General features: G+C 42.6%; 1 protein-coding gene across 2 annotated transcripts in view; it reads right to left on the reverse strand.

The window, feature by feature from the left end:
• Positions 1–21,300, reverse strand: part of MERTK (MER proto-oncogene, tyrosine kinase) — a 171,426-nt gene that overhangs the window by 77,371 nt on the left and 72,755 nt on the right. For both annotated transcript variants that reach the window (XM_082251929.1, XM_082251928.1), the window contains exons 7-8: positions 9,306–9,489; positions 6,734–6,882 (exon numbers count right to left, since the gene is read on the reverse strand). In XM_082251929.1, coding sequence (XP_082108055.1) covers positions 6,734–6,882; positions 9,306–9,489 — 333 coding nt within the window. The remainder of the gene's footprint in view (positions 1–6,733; positions 6,883–9,305; positions 9,490–21,300) is intronic.

Here is a 21,300-nt window from a genome sequence, read left to right on the forward strand (position 1 = left end):
TGCCACGCTGTACAAATATCATGTTATATACATATATGTATAAATATCTATCCTGCCTATGCTTTGTGCATACTCCACCAACCACCTACTTGTCAATGCACTTTATTACATACCACCTGTCATTCTTTGCACCATACTATATGAGGCTGTATGAGAGAATTCTGCTTTCAACAGTCTGTTGTAGTTAAAATAACGAAAAAAGCTTGTGTGAATGGTTGAAATGGCCACATAAACATTTTATCTAATTGTAGTTTATTTTTATAATGCATCTCTGTAAATATCTGTACTGCCCACATAGTGGTTACATGTATTGCGGAATGGTGATTTTAGTGCCAGGGAAAGCAATTACTGAAAGAGGAACACAAAAAGTCTTATATAGGTGGAGGTCTCAATACGAACAATACTTTATCAACCAAAGCTCTCTTGAACTGTGCATTTCTGACAGTAGAATATGACATGAAATGGATCACGAGTAGCCAGGCATCACACAACAACACATCTTTCATTTCAGCCTAAGAAGAAAACAAGTGACTGCATTGCTGGTGGTTAACCACATTTTTCCTTTACCCACTAAGTGGGAGAAAAACGCAAAGCAAGCTGTTCTGAGACAGAAGTAAAAATGAAGCCACGGAGTCATCTCCTACATTTTTATGTCACCAGCGGAAACATCAGCTATTTCTCTGATGACAACCCTTGACATAGTTCCTCTATTCTATAAAACAGACACACATATGGCAAACAAACAGGTTCAGCAGCTAAAGGTTACAGTATGTAGAATTCATAATATGATCAGAGCTTTTAAAGTAAATAAACACATAGATTGCCCAACTTTTCCAAAAATCAGCATTTTTCTTTACACTGAGCAAATTAGAGGATAAAAAAAAGAAATACAAATCTACTTTATAAGCTTGCCAAACCCAAATACTTTAATCTCCTCCAACAAGGAATAGAATTGTAAGAAATCCAAATGGCAATGTACACCATGAGCAGTATATTAACACTCAAAAGTGTTTAAAAAGTTGGTAAACGGGGTAACGTGGGGGGCTCCCGTGCCTCCTGGGATATGCACGTTATTTGCCTAGATCAGGGATCCTCAAACTACGGCCCTCCAGCTGTTGCGGAACTACACGTCCCATTGTAAATCTCTAACATTCCCTGACATAACTAGGCATGATGGGAATTGTAGCTCCTGAACAATTGGAGGGCCATAGTTTGAAGACCCCAGGCCTAGATGAATAATGGAAAATGGGGGGCAGGCCAAAAAAAAAATGGACTTGATAAATGTGTAATGGAGGATGGGCAGGATTCAGAGGTGCCAAGTCATTGGAATGGGTGAAGATCCACTTTTTAAAGTTCTTATAGGGGGAAAATCTGAAAAAAAAACTCTCTCCCACCCACCTTGCTCCTACCTATTCACAATTTTTTTTTGTAAAAACAAAAAACTTCCTAAGCCTACTTTAAAGCGGAGTTCCACCCTGGGAAAGCTTTTTTTAATAAACATACCCCCGGGACAGTCAGGGCTAGTGCATTCCACAATGGCTAGCCTCTGATCTGTCCCGGGTTGCACTTACCTTTTAGAAGAAATACTTACTTTGAAAAAGTATTGTCCAGCGCTGCCATCTCAGGTGTGGGCAGCTTGAAGCCAGCGCGATCCTCTTCCGTGTCCTCTTCCGTCTTCTTCGGTCCCACGATGCACTGCACCGGCCCCACCGTCAGTTCCGGTGCCGCAGCGTCATCCCTCCACAGCTTCTGGGCATGCCCAGAAGCTGTTTAGCAAGGTATGACGGCGCCTGCACCGGAACTGACGTCGGGGCCGGTGCAGGCGCATTGATTCCTGGGAGCGATGACGTTCAGCTCCCAGGAATCATTGCAAGCCAGGAAGTGACGAATCGCCGTGGCCGCCGAGGGGAGGAAGAGGAAGTAAGGTAAGTATATTTTCTTCTAAAAAAATTGCGATTATCCATTTGTTTTTCAGGTGACCCAGAGCAAGAAGATGGAGGTAAGTATAATTTTAGGGTGGAACACCGCTTTAACTTACCAGAATCTGCCACCACTGGACCCTCTGTAGAGCCTCTTCTGGTAGTGAAGACTGGTGAGCCAACAATGTAGTCCTGGCCCACTGTCAACCAGTCTTATTGCCACCCATCATCATGATGTTACCACACCATTCTTCAGGAGCCAGCAAGGACCCCATTGACAGACTGGAAATGTTCCTGTCATCAGGCAGCATGTGGGCACCCCTAGAAGATCCCTCCCACTCTTTAGTGAAGAAGCAAGAAGACTTGGGCCCCAGCATAACTTTTGGCTATAGACGTGGGTCAGTGATTAGGCAATTTAGCTTTGTTTTTTTAATTAATGAGGTTATTAGCCAGATAGGGGTTGGAGAACTTTTCTGCCCATACCTAAAGTGTTACTAAACCCACTACAGTATAATCAGTCTGTATATGCAGTAAAGCATGCTTGTTTTACTCACTGTGGCGCCTAATGGGTTAATCCTCTGCTTTGTGTAAAAAGGCTGTTTGATCCTGTCTTCTCTGATCCTCCCCTTCTTCCACAGTTCCCAAACCGTTCCTGCTAGTACAGAGCCTTGGGAGCAAGCTGCACACGTTCAGTTTGGTGTGTATTGCTAGAGAGATTTTTTTTCTTGGGAGAGTGCATGTGATCAGCACAAGGCCAATCAGCACTGTCTAGAGAGAGGGTCAGGGGTCCTGCAGCCTCAATCAGGGGAGAATGAAAACTCCTTCTACAAGCTTTAACAAGACACTGATAGAAGTCACAAGATTGCTATATACTGCTGATGAGAAATGTAATTAGCAGTTTATATTTACTAAAATGATTGCATTTCCATGTTCTGTGTACTGTGGGAGACCAGATATAGTGAATGCAGGGTCCTGGGTTTAGTGACACTTTAACTGTCCATACACTGTTGGACTTTTAAACCAGCCTGCCTGCTAAATAAAGAAAATGTATCAGATTCCTCCATTCAATGATTAATGGGATGCAACTGCTGTTCAGCTGAAAATTTTCTGTAGATTTCCTTTGATGTTTTAAAAGAAGGATGTTAGGCAAGAGGGGGCCGACAGGGCTACTTATGTATCAAATTCCAGCCAGTTCCTCAGGAACTGGCCAAAGTTCACATGCTGTACAGCCAGCTTCAGACTTTAATGGCTCAGTTCATAAAGGGGTTTTATTTAGCCTGCTCTAAAAGTAATAGTGGTTTACTACTACTAGTGCTATTAAAACACTATTTTAACTGCCTTTATGATAAGATCAATGTAAAAAACAATAGCAATCCCTATAAATTTGCACTGTAAAAAACAAAACAAAACAAAAAAAACACCATTTTAAGTTTTTCTGGGCTAGCCTTTGGAGAGATCTAAGGAATACTTATGCACAAATACCAGAACAAGCTTCAGTTCACACTAGATGCAGTGCAAATTCACAGCGAATTCACTGCAGATCTGCACCACATCCAAATCGCAATCTGTTCATGCAAACTGATTGCGGAGTGTATGTTAAGTTGACGACATCCCGCAATCAGTTTGCAAAACGCAACGCGATTTTCAGAATCGGATTGCATGGGTGTACCCATGTGATCCGATTCCAGTGTGGACAAAAAAAGGGTCCTGCGCGAGTTTTGTCCAAATGCCATGCAAACTCAGCCATATAGTTTTGTGGCTGAATTTTCATTGCACAGACATTGCATGTGATCATAGTCGCACAGCAATGCGATGTGAATCACATGCAATGTCTCGCATCACGCTAGTGTGAATCGGCCTTCAAGCTTATATGAGCTGCATCTCCGCCCCACATTCAGACACCACGCCATGAAAAAACTCATTGAAACTAATTGTTATTTGGTATAATTGTTCTGTTAATTTTTACTTTTATTGTTATTTGTATACAGCGACTATTGTCCATAAACTCCCTTTCATCACATTTTATGTTATATCAAATTTTGCAATTTATTTGATTTTGAAGGTTGGAGTACTAATCATTTTATTAGATGTGAGAATTGAGGATGCATATTGTATGTCTCTCTAATACTGTTGCTAAGTGGTATTCTATTTAAAAAAAAAAATTTAAGACAATTCACAAAGATTATCACACAACTCTGTTAGGTGTATTTAACCCCAAAGGTTTTTTTTCCTTTATTTTCAGCTGGTAATCCTGCAAATACACTTCCTGTCTTTGAGTGGCTACACTCAATATTCCACTGTATCTAGGCAGGGAGCCATGGTTGTCACACAGGCTAAACTTCAAGGGAGATGGGGAGATTAGTAGTTTACTGAACATTATTTAAGTTCCAGGTCAGCTCCCTGGAAATGACATGAACACTGCATTTCTGGCAAGATCAACATTTACCCATATGCAGTCTTGCCATTGCCCATCACTGCAGCCTGATCTGTGCCAATATACAGCCTTGCCATGGCCCATCATTACAGCCTTGACATTGCCCATCATTGCAGCCTTGCCATTGCCCATCATTGCAGCCTTACCATTGCCCATCATTACAGCCTTGCCATTGCCCATCATTACAGCCTTGCCATTGCCCATCATTGCAGCCTTACCATGGCCCATCATTACAGCCTTGCCATTGCCCATCATTACAGCCTTGCCATTGCCCATCATTGCAGCCTTGCCATTGCCCATCATTGCAGCCTTGACATTGCCCATCATTGCAGCCTTGACATTGCCCATCATTGCAGCCTTGCCATTGCCCATCATTGCAGCCTTGCCATTGCCCATCATTACAGCCTTGCCATTGCACATCATTGCAGCCTTGCCATTGCTTATCATTGCAGCTTTACCATTGCCCATAATTGCAGCCTTGCCATTGCCCATCATTGCAGCCGTGCCATTGCCCATCATTGCAGCCTTGCCATTGCCCATCATTGCAGCCTTGCCATTGCCTATCATTGCAGCCTTGCCATTGCCCATCATTGCAGCCGGATTACACAGAGGGATCTCCTGTTTACTCGGCGCTCGCAGTCACACATACTCCCCCCCTCCTGGACAGGCTCTTATGATAGCCAGGTACAATTTCGGCATATAACACGCACAGACGATTTGCCCCCTATTTTCAGGGGAAAAAAAGTGTGTGTTATACACCGATAAATACGGTATTTTCTGTATATACTGAACATGTGCCTAGCTTGGAAAATTAAAACTAATGTAGCCACCACATCTAAGGACTAGCAAGCTGCAATATGTTACACTTTTGGTATTGGGTTTAATTATCTTTTTAAAATAACACTTTTCAACACCACTACGAGTTTCAATTCAATAGATGTCTATTATGGAAAGAAGGAAAATGAACTGTTTTAAGTGGGGAAAAAATGTAAATTTCTGGAGGTAAAATAGTGATGAGTAAATAAGGCTGACCACACACATCATTTTAACAGTGGCTGCATCTGATTTGAAGCAGGCACTGTTCAACCAACAATTTTCTATCCATCTGCTTTGATATTTCAATTGAGAGATGTTGGGTGGGAGTCAGCCAACAGGGCTACCCACTGAGCAAACTTAAGCCAGTTTTCCTGAAACTGAACATAATTCAAACCAGTGTACTGTCCACCCTTTCAACAGTTCAGCGTTCATATCAAGAAATTATTCCACAACTAAGCAATATTCATGCTTGCGCATTAAAAATCTTTAGGAAAAAAAAAGTATAACAATATATAATAAGTGTAGTTAATAATAATTTTAGTGGATGAAGCCTAATGTGTTCAGTTATTTAAAACATTTACACTCATGGACACATGAACATGTACAACTACACACTACAAGTCCACAGAGTCAGTAGATGCATTGGGAAGGTGTAGTCACATTTCAGGATCTAAGGCCTAGTTCACACCTGAGCGATTTTCTGCTTGAAGCTTGTAACTCTAAAATGCTCCCATTCATTTCAATGGCCCCTGTTCACACATGAGCGTTCTGTCGCCTGAAGCAAAATACCTGTCACTCAAAAAAGTACATGAGCTTGTTTTTGGCAGATTTGAGCGTTTTATTAGCATTTTACCGTTTTCTGCTCAAACAGCAGCAACAAAAACACCTGAAAACCGCTTGTAATATGCTTATAAAATGCTTGCAATACAAAACGCTCAAAAACCCTCAGGCTCCGTTGAGACCATGGTGTTCCGGATCGCAGGAAGAATCAAGGCAAATTCTGAATCGCAGTACGCGCTTGCGATCCCTGTTACTTTCAATGGCATCCCAATCACAGCACGATTTTGCTGCAATTGTCACCAGACGAATTGCAGTAAAATGGCACAAACAGAATCACGGGACCCCTGTCACCTAAAAGGAATGTCTTTTGGGAGATAGGCGTCTCGCAAATCTGTTTGCGTGACTTTACCGGGATTCTTCGGGCGACAATCGCGGCAAAATCCCGCCACGTTTGGGGTGCCATTAAAAGTATAGGAGAAACGCAAGCGGGTCCCACGTTTTGCGGGGATTCTGGATCGTGGGCAGAATCGCGGCAATTCCGCCTGCGATCCGCAATGCCATGGTGTGAACAGAGCCTCAAAAAAAAAAAAATGCCAGTAAATCGCTTATAGCCTGTATGAAACAGTAAACTCTACCTAAAAAGGTGCTAGAAAATGTTTATCGGCTACCTGTAGTTTTGACACAAATCAAGTGTTTTGTAACCTATTTACAGTATATATATTAGAAAGAAGCATCTATCCAAAAACAAGCACATACCGTATGTATTTAAAATTGTAATACTTACTGAATTTCTATAGCCTTTCCATATGTGCCTTATCTTATAACCCAGAAGAACTCCATTCATAGCACTGAGTGGAGGCTGACTCCAGTTGACTTTTAAGGAATAGGATCCATTTAATACTATGGTGATGTTCTCTGGAGCAACAGATGGAGCTAAAAAAAAATAATTTCATTAGTTTTGCAAACTATGTTAGCTTTTTTTAATTTTTTTTTTTATCAAATAGAGAGTTTTTATACATCCTATCAAGTAGCATATATCACATGACATCATATCATATATGATAGAATCAATAATAGATGGCAGATTGGATCAAAGATGCTAATTTTAGGATATTTTCGAATTAAGCATAAGCCAATAATGCAACCTTTTTTTTTTTCTTCCATCTGTACACGCTAGATATATTGAAGTAGGATCAAGAGCCACAGAGATTATTTACAAACACCTTTGACCAATTAATTTTAATCTATATGTCAGTTCTCCTCCTGTTTCCTATACCTATTAAAGCAGTATTAAACCCAAAAGCAATTTTATTATAGTCTTAGATATGATGGCTGCATTAGCTTAATTTTTTAGACTCTCTCTCTTTTATGTTCATCTAGCCAGTAAGTCTGCAAGAACAAGCTGTCCTGCAGATATAGAAGTTACAGGGTTGAGGCAAACTATTTACTAATGACTATACTGCATACTATGATCAAAATGTATTTATGTATGTAAACTAATGATCGACCGATATCGGATTTTCGTTGTCGATACTGATACCGATATTTTGGCCATTGAATATCGGTATTGGCCAATATTGGCCGATATTTTTTTTTTTATTTTTACACTTGACAGGTACTGTTGTGGAGGGATCTGGGGGTCTAAAAGACCCCAAACCCCTCCTCTGCACTTAAAAGCATTCAAAACAGCCAAGTTTGGCTGTTTTGAATGCTGTAATTTTGTTTTAATCTGGCGCCGAAATACCCAGAAGTAATGTCATGACATCACTTCCGGGTTTTTACATGGAGACCCAATCAGAGCCGAATGCAGCTTTGATCGGGTCTTCTCTTCGACGGCCGTGCAGGTAAGATGCCCGGGCCTCCCGGTGGGACAGGAGACCCGGGCAAGCCGCGGAAGGCGGCGGGAGGAGGGGGACATCCCCTCCCTCTCCTTGTAATGACAGCCGAGCAGCTTCTCAGCCGCATCAGTTGTCATTACAAGAAAGCCGACCGTCGGCTATGGACGCCGGTATCGGGGTGATGCCTCTAGCTGCAGGCATCACTCCGGTACAGCACTTTCCCCAAATATCGTCAATATCAGTAACCTCAGGGGTCAGATCGGCCCTCGATATATCGGCTGTGCCGATAATCAGTCGATCCCTAATGTAAACCCTTATCCCAAAAGGAAAGAAATGTTGCTATAACTGCTTATAAAGGGTTAGCTGGAGTTCAGCTTCAATTTGTTAGTGTATTTAATTCTGCTAGTACAATTAACACTCCCCTCCCCCTAGATTAACAATGCTGCTGTCCAAAGGTGTCTTTGTGCTCCTTGATCCAAAGTGGAGGCACTCTAATACAGGTGTGTTACTGGCCAGATCACCAGGTGAAAACAGGGAAAAAAAGAAAACGAAAGCAGCCACCACATCTAAGGATTAGTAAACTGCAAATATATTACATTTTTGTTTTTATACTGCTTTAAGGTATTCCACATGCTTCATTTTTTTTGTAAAGCAGAAGGTAATGGCACAATAACTGTGGCTAGAGCATCTGACACAATTTGAGTAACACCAGGTTGTCCCTTAAGGCCCGTACACACGTATCGATCGTCGGCATACAAACGTCGGTGGACGAAGGATCTGCCGATTGTACGCGTGTTAGTATGGTGCCTCCGACAGATGTCTGCGCACAATCCGCGGACAAAAGTCTTTCTTGCAAACATGAAAATTTTTGTATGCCGACACCAGAACGGACGATTGTTCGCCTGTCAGTACAGAATTCGGCCGACAGACCGCAGATTTGCAAGACTGGGCATGCTCAGAAAATTAAAAACACAGGGAAAGTTAACCATTACATGACATCACTTCTGCAGTCAGCTGAAGTCTGCAGACAAAATTCTTGTGCTGTCCTTGTGCTGTCTTTGCACTTTTCAACAGACACCGACATCCCGGGGAGAAAAGAGGAACATTTGTATGCCGACCATCGGTACGTGTGTACGGGGCTTTATGTTTTGAGGAGACGCGGAGAGGGGGTGCTGTTCTGTAATCTTAAAACACTTTTTGTCATGGGGTTACAACGCTGCTCCTCCATAGAGTACAGTAGGAGAGCGCTATCACAGTAGGGGCTATGGAGCATATTGAGATTTTAATGCACATCCTGGACCTGATATCAGGTCTCCCTCTTTGCCTTGTGTGCCTTTTGCCTTGGAGGGGATGTTTGACTTTTAAATTGTGTTTTGTCTGGCTCCATAATTGATTTCTCTTTTTATTTGTCTAATTTCTGATATTGTTCTGACTTCTGAATGTGAGATGTCTAATGTCCTTCTGGTTCCTAGTTCCAACAATGGCCCTAAAAATGACCATCATTTTTATGGGTCTTACCTCCTTCTGCAGTTTTGGCCACAATCCATTGACTTGGTAATGACCAGCCTACTTCATTCCTGCAGGAAACACTGATATTGTATTCTGTAAATGACTTTAGATGGTTGATCTGGTGTGTGTAAGGTGGTACAGATGTATTATAAATCAGAGAGGATGTACTGTTGCCTTGTATGAGTTCAGTCACCTGTAACATAAGAACACCATATATAGCAGTGTTAAAAATTAAAACTTTTAGTTTTAGCTTTGGGTGGAGTAGAGACAGTTTATAACATTTGGGTATTGCTTTCTGAGGCTCCTATAGGGAGATATTCACCAAACATGTCTATTGACAATGTAGCACCCTCCTAGGTCCTAGTGAGAAAGTATAATTTCGAGCTATGTCTGCTTACCAGAGGGGCTATAGGTAAATCTATATTGTTCTCTGCCTACTAGAGAGCCGGATCTGCTAGTGAGGTTTGCTCATTGTGCTCAGTATGCGATTCATTCAGTCTAGAGAGTGTTTCACACTGGTCTAATAGGGAGGCATGTTGTACAGTGGGAGGAAACCTGACAAATGGGTGCATAGGCTTTTTATACAGTCCTGATGATTGGCAGAAGGCAGGCTGCCTCGGTGCATGTTAGGATACTGTATAAAAGCCAGAAGCACATGTGCTCGGGGTCTTTCGTTGAAGAGCGGAGTCCCAGAGAGAGGGGATGGCTGCCTCCTCCTCTGTAGAGGTGCCATGCGGTCTCAGGAGGCCATTCTGAGGACCAGAGGAGTGGTCGATAGGAGCTGAACCCAGAGGTCCAGGGAAGCTGACTGAGAGGAAAGACACTGGAGGTCCTGTTTCTGCAGTATCGTGAGTACAGGAACTCGTGTCCAGGGGCCTGAGCTAAGGGGGGCCACTCCTGCTCATAGGATAGTCAGTGGACTGGTGTCAGCAGGAAGAGGATGCTAGGGAGAGTGTCCTGAAGATAGGTGATTGTCCATCAAGTCTCTGTTAAAGAGAGCAAGAGACTTAACCCTTTCTACACTTGTGGCAGCGTGGATTAACAGCCTGGCTGTTCCTAAGTATCAAAGAAGTTCTGAAGATAGAATGCCTCATCTATGTGAATAGTTCAATTGGAGTATCCCACTGTTCCCTTCTCCTATCCCAATTACAAAATAAACAACAAAAAAACCAACACCCCTAGACTGTTTATTTCTGTTAAGAGCCAACAGGAGCAAGGAGGGATTCAGGAAATGTATTTATTCATAAACATGTGCTGTTATCCCGGGGAGCCCGCAGAGTCATTATCCAGCAGTTCCTATGGGTGCAGTGCTACAACGTTATCACCCATGATCATGGAGAACGCCACACTCCCGGCCCAACCAGAGTATACAGTAAATATGAATGTTAGATGGCCTTAGCCAGCGCTGCTCCACAAACCACACCCCCTGATGCATTTGCCCCGCCCACTGGGGGGGGGGGCTTATTCATAAAGGTCCTCTAGGACCAAGCCCAGTGGATGGGGTGAAACGGGTCCGGGCATAGTTTGTGGAGCAGCGCTGGCCGAGGCCTTCTACCATCTATACCTATACTCCGGTCGGGCAAGGAGTGTGGCATTTTCCATGATCATAGATTATATAATCGCTGGATTAGCGAGCCTCCACACCAGAATTGATGAGGACCAGGAAGATTGTAGTCTTCCTCTCACTCGTGCTCCAAGTATAATGTTGGGTAACATTATCACCAAGACAGGAAAAATCTCCAACAGGGAACACAGAAAGTGTTAAGAGACTACCAGTCATTATCACCAGCATAGTAAGTGAGGAACAATCTTCCAAGTGGGACCACAGCAATAAAAACCGACAGTGGTTCTAACCAAGCAAACATAATTTGAAGCCATCAAATCTATTATTGATCATTTATCATTATGTATATGGCAAGCTTCATTCTGGACAGCAAATTTATGTTCAAGAGAAGTCAGCACAGCACAGTCCTTCCTTCCAGGACCTTCCTGGTCCATCAAATCATAAACCTAATATAAAAAAAGTTACCTATTTTGATAATCTCTGCCCTTTATTTAAATAATTCCCTTGGCTGTCAGCTGAGGGTCAAGTCTGCATCTGATCCATGTAATCTAATATATAGATGTGAGGCAGAGGATGAAAGGATGGACTAAGATACTTGCTCTGAAACTGTGTGAATTCTTCCAAAAGTGCAAAAAGGGCAAAAATTCAAGATTGCTCTGACAAAACAAGAAAAATTTGGCAAGGTATGAACTGATAGTTAAATTAATGAAAGCTGACATGAGATGCTTGCTAAAGATTACAACACTTTGTACTACTTTGTCTTATTAATTGAAGATCTTTATTTTTGTTATCCATGGCTGAAAGCAACATAAAAATGTAACGTATCTGTCACCATTACTGATATGTATAATAATGATGTGTCACCAGTCTTAGAAAGTCTCATCTAAAAAGCAAATTCCACAAAAGAAACTACACCCTTTCCTGTCACCAGCAGTGAATGCAGGAAGCGACTTCTTTTATCCCTCTTCCTGAACTATGTTGGAACATAGAAAAAAAAAAAATACTATGGTAACACCTCTCATTTTTTACTTTCTGAATAAAAGCGAATGACCCCGTTTTCAAAGTTACTTCAGCAAGCCTTTCATGTACAGTTACATATCAGTCTAATATATACAATATACACATCATCATGTGTGGTGCATTACAATATGATATGAACATCTAATCATTTGGAATTTGCTCATTTAAAAGCATGTGACCCTAAGGTACCAGAAAACTGAGTCACCCTATTTTCTGCTCCCTTTAAAAATAATCAACAAGTCAGCTTTCCCGTTATACATAATGGGTTAGCAATTTCAATTCTGACTAATAGGAAGCCGTGTAAAATAACATGACAATAAAGCCTAGCACCTGCTTTGCAGAATAAATAACTGATATAACTGTTTTTGAAATAACTTCCTACTTTAAATAAAAGTAGCACAGGTGTTGTTGACCCTTCCAAAAAGTTTTTCCATCAACAGAAGATCTAATCTCAGATTACATCTGCCCCAGTCACCGAAAAGGAGTTTGGTGTGGAGCTTAGTCCACTATCTGGATTTAATTGCTGTCTGTGCTCCCAATAGGCAGCTAAGCAGGTTCCTGCTTTGGGGCTAGTGTGTTACTGTTCTACCTCATCCTATGTCAGTGTTATACTCTTGTTTGAAATATATATTCTGAGTGCTGCAAGGCTGCCCCTGGGTCAGGCAGTGGTTGTTGGCTCCCAGGTGTTCATAGCACTGCCCCTAGTGGCCAGCTATAAATACAAGGGGAGGCAACCCAGTCCAGGTTCTGTTCATGGGAATGGCAAGAGGGAATCACCATGTTATGTGAAACAACTTTCTATCTCACTTCTGTTCCCCGGGTGGGTGCCCGATCGGGGTGCCAAAGCTGGATACAATTACTATGGACTCTTGATCTAAGGGTCCTTGGGCTACAAGGTATTATGTCTAGGGGGCAGCCTGAAGCCATATGGCACTAGGAGAGAAATACTTTGGATATCTGAATTCTGAGATATAATTCTGAGAAGCCTTCCAGTAAAAGTTTTAAGTTTTGGTTATTCTGCCCGGTCTGGAGTTATTCCAAGGGGTGTAAGCATGCTGTAACACAAGAACTAGGGTTAATTGGAGGACTAGACAAGTTAGAGAAGATGCAGTACAAGTATCCAATGTGCAGTGAAGCTACTCGAAGGTGGCTATAGTGCCATTGCTAATGACTACCATACTAGTGTCATGTGCATAAGCAGTCAGCCAGTCATGGAATTCTCTGGTAGTGAAGGAGCTTGTGAACTTGGCTCCTTCGATAGTGATCAGAAACCTACTATTGAGTCCAACATTGTGGCACAGGGTGTCCTAGTGACCCAGCCTGGAAGTCACGAAAGATGGAGTGGGGCCTTGGGGTTAATAAGCTCAGGATATGTAGAAGCATTAAGCTTCCTAGTATTCAAGTTAAAAATACGAATCAATGTCACTGGGAGTGAGGTGGTTTTTGGGCTGGTGGAGTCCGATACAAACTCAGCGGTACCGGCTCAGAAATGCTGCACTAAAGAGAGATGTGTAACATGAACTGTTTTCCATAGTGTACAGACCATAAGGAGTTAATGAACTAAGCAACAGAATACAAGGTTTAATTGTTACTGGCTGTGTGGAGAAGTGTCGCTTTTGGGGTGAAATGCAGCCTTAACCCCATTTAGAACCACACCATAGCCAAATGAGGGGAGGCCATCATATGATGTGCTTGCGCTGCCTACCCACCCCTTGTGGCGTGCAGCGGCAGTGATCTGTGATCACTGCATCCTTCAGATGCAGCTGATCACAGATCAGTCTAAAGGGCCAATCAGTGCGGCTCTTTACCACGTGATCAGCTGTGTCCAATCACAGCTGATCACGGATGTAAACAGGATTTGCTGGTTATCATGTTGACAGCATGTGAGAAGAGGAAAGCCGAACTGGCAAATCCACACAGGGGGCCATCTGCACTGACAATCGGGGCACTGATCATCAGTGTCCTGATGATCAGTGCAGCTCCAACAGTGCCCAAGAGTGCTGCCAATCTGTGGCCACCAGTGCTGCCAATCAGTGCCCACCAGTGCTGAAAATCAATGCAGCCTATCAGTGCCACCTCATCAGTGCCCCCCCCCCATCAGTGCCACCTATTAGTGCCTCCTCATTAGGGATGGGCAAACAATTTGGCCCGCGGATGAGTTCTGGCCGAACATTGGCTGTTCGCTTGTTGGACGAACACCTAAATTATAGGGGCGTTTGACCGTTTGTTCAGCCCCTGCACAGTGCATTGGAAGCCTTGATTGGCTGAAGCAATAAAAGCTTTGCCCAATTAGGGCACAAATCACTGTCAGAGCAATGATTAGATAAAGTAATTATGACTCTATCCAATCATGACTCATTGCTCTTAGTTTTGCCCTACACTATAAAAGTATTCTTTCATTAGCGGCCATTTGTAGTGTGATATCAGCGTGGAGAGAAATAGAACAGGGCTACTAGAGAGTTAGTGTGCTATGGTGTGTCAGTGTAGAATATCAGTTTAGTGTGAATCTAGTGATAGTTCAGTCGTGACCATTCAGTGTAGTGACCATTCATTTTTACTTTCGTGTCAGTTTGTTTCAGTCGTGACCATTCAGTGTAGTGACCATTCATTTTTACTTTCGTGTCAGTTTGTTTCAGAGCGTTAGTGCATGTTTAACGCAGTATATTTCTGTGCATTAGTGCACATTGAACGCAATATATTTCTGTGGGTTACGTGCAGTTTAACACAGTATACAGTATTTCAGTGCATTACTGCTCGTTTAACGCAGTATACAGTATTTCAGTGCATTACTGCACGATAACGCAGTATATTTCTGTGCATTATTGCACATTTAACGCAGAATATTTCTGTGCGTTACGTGCCGTTTACCGCAATATATTTTAGTGCATTAGTGCTTGTTTAATACAGTATATTTCAGTGCAGTACTGCACATTTAACGCAGTATAGTTCAGTGCGTTATGTGCCATTTAACGCAGTATACAGTATTTCTGTGCATTAGTGCAGTTTTACTGCAGTATATTGTAGTGTGTTGGTGGAGTGTGTCTAGTGAGTACTCAGGTTAAAATGCACCAAACACCACTTTCCATTGATTAAAGTGCATCCACATACACATTTCCACATCTTTATTACATTTTGTTAATAAGCACCCCCCCCATCATGACTGGTAGGCCAACAAGGAGAGGCAGACATTCCCATGGCACTGTTAGAGCCATGCGTATGTTTTCATAGGTAAAGGTGGATGTGGTCAGTCTTAAGTAAGGCAGGGCAATATTTCCTCTGTTTAGTGATGTTGCCTGTGCTATCCAGCCATAGCATGCAGAGGAGATGGTGGACTGGCTTACTAAATCATCCTCATCCTAAATCATCCTCATCCTCCGTCACCCAAGCAGAGACTAGTGCGCAGTCCACTGCCACTGCCAGAGTGGCTAAATCTGCCTCCTTTTCCACAGCTATTCCTGCCATAGCCCCAGCATCAGGCATGGAGGAGTCAGCTGAGTTATTTGAACACAGCATCAGCCACTTGTTCCTTGATGATGCACAGCCATTACTTGATTCAGATGTTGATTCTGAGGTTGAGGAAGGTAGGAACATGAGCCTACAGAGAGAGGGGAACTCTGGTACACAAATTTGCAGTCATGTTCCCCTAGCTGCAGCGTTTTGCCAAGTTGTCTCCAGTGGTAATGAGGATGGAGGAGATGATGATGATGAGGTCACTGACGCGACTTGTGTGCCAGATAGAGCAGAGGAGGAAAGTGAGGGTGAGGCACAACCCCAACGAGGCAGCCATCATGGAAGAGTAGAGAGCATCCTTCTGCATCATATGGTGGATGATTATCTAGGGGCCAAAACAGAGATGGAGAATATTCCCATTGAGGATCCACCGGCCAGAATAGACCACTGGCTGCATTTGAGCTGCTGGACTGCCCTGCATCCAGCGTGCTGTCCAAATGGGCATTTAGTGTGGTTTGGAGGTTTTGTTACTGAAAATAAAACACGTCTGTCCACAGACCCAGTTGATCGTCTGACATTTATCAAAATAAATCAGTCCTGGATTACCAGCAGCTATGAAGGCCCTGATGCCGATGTCACTGACTAAGTGTTTCTGGGATGTGTAATCTCTGCAGGACATCTAGGCTGCCTAGTGTTGTTGGTTGCTTTCCTCTGGAATATTTTTTTGGTGTAGGTTTCATGGGCACAATTAACACCCAAAAACCAATGTTTCCGCACCTGTTTTGACAGCAAGGCCAATTCTTGCTTTCATCAAGTGTACCTTAATAGAGTTACAGTGTGAAGGCACCTTCGACATTCAAAGACCAATTTTTCTGCACCTGTTACTTCTATCCAAAGTCTGCAGATGTCAGAATTTATCCAGAAAATCTCTAATCTTGTTCCCAGTGCACTACATTGTAGCCTTAAAATACAGACTGCCTTCCCAAGCAGTTGTTTACAAAATAAAGAAAGCTTGCAGGGCAGTACCCAGACACTCATAACCATTGTATGCCCAAATACATGCATATAAGCCTTCAAATAGGGCACTTTTTTACAGTTCCAGTCCCATAGACTTCAATGGGGTTCGTTATTTGGTTCCAAACTTTTGTGACGTTCGAAAGTTGTGGTGCGTACCGGACAGGGTTCGTTACAGTCATAGCCTAAAGCTGTAGTAAAGCCAGCTTGGCCATTTAGGCTATGACCACTTTAAAGTGTATCTAAAGTCCAAAACTTTTTGTTTTAGTTTTAAAGTCAGTGGAGCAGGTTGGGCAACCCTGTCACATTTTTATTGCTGTCTATGCCAACATTGGGGTTTCTCCCTCCTCTGTATTTGTTGTTGTGACAATTGTCCGGGCGCTGAAAGTTGGGGGGAAACCAAAATTTCTAAAGAGATTTCCTCTGGCTTATTTGTGTGTCTACTGGGAAGGGAAATCTTCCCAATAGAGCAGAGATGGCCAAGAAAACCTGACTGGGTTTTATAAAGATGAAGAAAAGGTTCTTGAAAAAGTATTTCATTTTTCATAATCCACAATTAGCAATTCTAATGAAATAACATAGAGGCAATGGTTCATTAACTGTATCTCAACATGAAAGCCTAATACATACACTAAATATTTATTCATAGTTGCTTCTCATTGAGATTCTGTCTGATGGAGCTGAGGAAGAGGGTTTTTTTTGTATATAAAAAATGTATTTAAAAAAAAAAATATTATCTTTTTGTAATCCTTTATCTCCTATGGTGTGTAGAAGAACAACCCTTTTGTGCAGAGGGAGTACTAGGCAAAGCTGGTGCGTGCATGTCTGAGCAGTGGCACCAGACCTAAACCTAATCCTGCAGGAATGGAATTCAGACATTGTGACACAAAGATTTCCTTCTTTGTCAGGAAAAACTTCAAAAGCATTCATACAATGGGAGAAAAAGGAGAAAGAGAAACTCTTTTGAAAATCCATTTTCAATGAACTATAAGACACGTGTCATTGTTTACTTTATACATAACTGATTTTCTGAGAGTGCACATGAAATGCTTCTTATGCATTATACATATGCATATAAATGCAAGGTCTACAAATGTAGCTGCCCGCATCTCTGTTGACAAAACACTGCTTTAGGGAAAATTATAAAATGAATAAATAAATAAAAAAAAAAACTTTTAGAACAGAGAAAAATGTTTTCAAAAAATCTCCCCTTACTATTGGGTTCCATCCACTTCCAGTTTGATGTCACTAATATCACAGGGCCTCACAGATGCTACTGTACAGAAATGTGTTCTCAGGATCCTGAAAAAAAAGGCTCAACTAAGTCATCATGCCTAGGTAAGCCTACCAGAAGCATGGGAGGAAGGTAAAAGTATTTTTTAACATTTTTTCCCAAAATATTTTTTTTAAATATCATAAGACTGTAGAGACAGCAGAGGGTTTTGGGAGTATCCCACTACATCCCTTCCCTATCCAAGTTCTCCAAGAAAACAACCGAAAACAAACAAGAAAGGAAGAGTGCACCTGGCCATGGAAGAAAATACTGTGTGCCTGGCTGCTGCAGTTGGAACTAGAAAAGATTTGGGTAAACATGGTTTGAATGCCAGAGCAGGATATGAGAAGAACTGGGGTCAGAAAACCAGACGTAAGTATAGTCAGGAGCAAAAATCAGGAACGGGAATTGGCAGCCAGGCCAAGTCATAAACAGGAGCACAGGAAGGCAGCCTTTAGAGATCATCAACCACGTAAGGGCAAGGAGGAAATGAGCTAAGCTACCTAAATGCCAAAAAGGGGTTGACTGTAGGCTGGATTAATGAGGCAGGTTAATGGTAACCAGGTGAGTCACTGTGGTAACAATGAGTGGCTGGTAATTAACCAACAGCTGAGCAGCCTCTGAGCACTGAAAGAAAGGAGCTGCTCCTTAAATAGCAAGAGCTCAGCCCTGACAGTTGTACAGTACAACAGTGCACAATGTTGGCGTGCTGGAAAGGAGCATTAGAGTGCCATTCAAAATAAATTACACCAATGCATGAAGTGGTAATGCAAACATACTGGTGTGAATTTGTCCTGAGTCTTGCTTACATAGCAAATTAATCAGGACATCTTAAAGCCTAAGGAGGTAAATTATACAGTTGCTGTGGATTATATATGGTATTCATTTTCTCATATACATTTAAAGTCAAACTTTATCCCAAACTGTTTTCCTTTCATTTTGGGTGCTGCCAGGTTTACAGTATATTGCCACCTGTGTCCACAATGGGGAGATATTTACTTACTTCCTGTCCAGGTTACTGGAGTCAGACAGAAAAGAAAGTAAGGGGAAATCTCTCCAGCAGGAAGATAGCAGTAAAAATCTAACAGGTATTCCAACCTTCCTCACTGTTTCCAAAGGTTAAAAAAGGTTTGTCAGGACTAGGACATTAAAGTGTGAACAACAATAATAATGTATTGTGAACTTTGCTATCCCAGAACACCATTGCCTTACATTACTCACTGGTCTATAAATACAGTGATAACAGGTAGAATTGTATACAGGCTACCTATCAGATACAGTCTTTATGCAATATCTTTCAAGTATTGCACCACATACACCCCTGACCTGAATTGATCAGTACCAAAGAAGTTGTAAACTGAGATACTCACAGTGATTTTCTAACACTTTGGGGTTGGTCTTTATAAAAGCAAATAGGCTGTTTACTTTGCATGAACATTTTCCAATGGCTTAGCAAATGTGATGAAAACTTGCAAAGAATACCCAATCACATGCAAGGAATCTGCCCTCCAAAAATACAATTCCAGTCTCCACACTGCCAAGAAGACCTATTTTATCACTCTCATTAACAACTTCTCATCCCGCCCCCGGCAACTCTTCGCTACCTTTAATTCTCTACTTCGTCCTCCAAATGCTACATTCACCCTCTGGCTCTATTCTACACTCTCTAACCCACATCGTCAATCTCTCCCTCTCTTCTAACATCTTCCTCAACTCTCTAAAACAGCACTAGCCAGCCCCATACTTAAAAAGCCCTCACTGGACCTAATCAATCTTAACAACCTATGCCCTATTTCCTTGCTCCCCTTTTTATCCAAACTCCTTGAACGTTTGGTCTACAACCGACTGTGCAACCACCTTGCCGAGAATAACCTTCTTGATCCCCTTCAGTTTGGATTTCGGCCTCAACACTCCACAGAATCTGCTCTCCTAAAACTAACAAACGATCTACTAACGACCAAAAAAAACAATGGACACTATTCTGTACTCCTCCTCCTGGACCTTTCTGCTGCTTTTGATACGGTTGGCCACCCTCTCCTCCTCAAAAAACTCCACGCCTTTGGTCTCTGTGACTGCACTCTTCACTGGTTCTCTTCCTACTTATCCAGCCACACCTTTAGCGTTACTTACAATTCTACTTCCTCCTCTCCTCTTCCTTTCTCTGTTTGAGTCCCCCAAGGTTCTGTTCTTGGACCTCTCCTATTTTCAATACCAATACCAATACCGTCTCTACGCTGACGATACCCAAATCTATTTATCCACCCTCAGCTCACTCCCTCAGTCTCCTTATGTATCACTAATTTACTTTCAGATATATCAGTCTGGATGTCACACCACTTCCTAAAACTCAATCTATCCAAAACCGAACTTTCAATTTTTCCTCCACCACGTGCCCCTTCCCCCGATCTCTCTGTCAATATCAATGGCACCACTTTCAGCCCATCCCCGCATGCCAAGGTCCTAGGTGTTGTCCTGGACTCTGAACTCTCCTTCAAGCCCCACATCCAAGCACTGTCTAAATCTTGCCACCTCAACCTCTGCAACATCTCCAAAATACACCCCTTTCTAACCAATGACACAACAAAGCTCCTAGTTCACTCCCTAGTCATCTTGCGCCTCGACTACTGCAATTCCCTTCTCATTGGCTTACCTCTACATAGGCTATCCCCCCTTCAATCCATCATGAATGCTGCTGCCAGACTCATCCACCTTACCAATAACTCAGTGTCCGCTACTCCTCTCTATCAATCCCTCCACTGGCTTCCGCTCACCCAACAAATTAAATTCAAAATACTAACAACATCTTACAAAGCCATCCACAGTTTAGCCCCCAGCTACATCACTAGTCTAGTCTCAAAATACTAACCTAATCGCTCTCTTCCTTTCCTTCAAAACCTCCTGCTCTCTAGCTCCCTTGTCACCTCCTCCCATACTCGCCTCCAGGACTTTTCCAGAGCCTCTCCAGTCCTATGGAACTCCTTACCCCAATCTGTCTCATTATCTCCTAATCTATTAACATTTAAACGATCCCTGAAAACCCTCCTCTTCAGAGAAGCCTGTCCTACCCACACCTAACAACTATACTTCCTTTTTCTCCAGCTCATCCTCCACAGTTATTGCCTTTTGTTTCACTTGACCCTCCCTTCTAGATTGTAAGCTCTAACGAGCAGGGCCCTCCAATTCCTCCTGTATTGAATTCTATTGTAACTATTGTTTTCCCTCATACTGTGATGCGCAAACTGTTGGCGCTATATAAATCCTGTATAATAATAATAATGAAGATTTTCCAATAGCTTTTCCACTTCCCTTTAACCACTTGCCGATCACCCGCCACAGTTTTACTGTGGCAAGCTGGCTCGACAGCACGAAGCGACGTAGCCCTGCGCGCTCTGCCGAAGGCAATGCTCTCACACCCACTAGGCAGCAGGGATGCCAATCCACGAGACCGGCGGCCACGATTGCCGCCAGGCACCCCCAATCGCTCCCCGCTGAGAGAGAGGGACGGTCAGCTGTTGTAAACACAGCTGACCATTCTTCTCTCTGAAATGATCACAGAGCACCTGTGATCCTTCTATATAGGATCACAGGTCTCTATGGTCATTTCACAAGCCCATCTCCCAAACAGTTAGAAAACACCCCCTAGGCTCACACTTATCCCTTTTATCACCACTGTGTTAACCCCT

The sequence above is a fragment of the Pelophylax lessonae genome (assembly GCF_965119305.1).
Source record: "Pelophylax lessonae genome assembly, chromosome: 3".
NCBI lineage: Eukaryota > Metazoa > Chordata > Amphibia > Anura > Ranidae > Pelophylax > Pelophylax lessonae.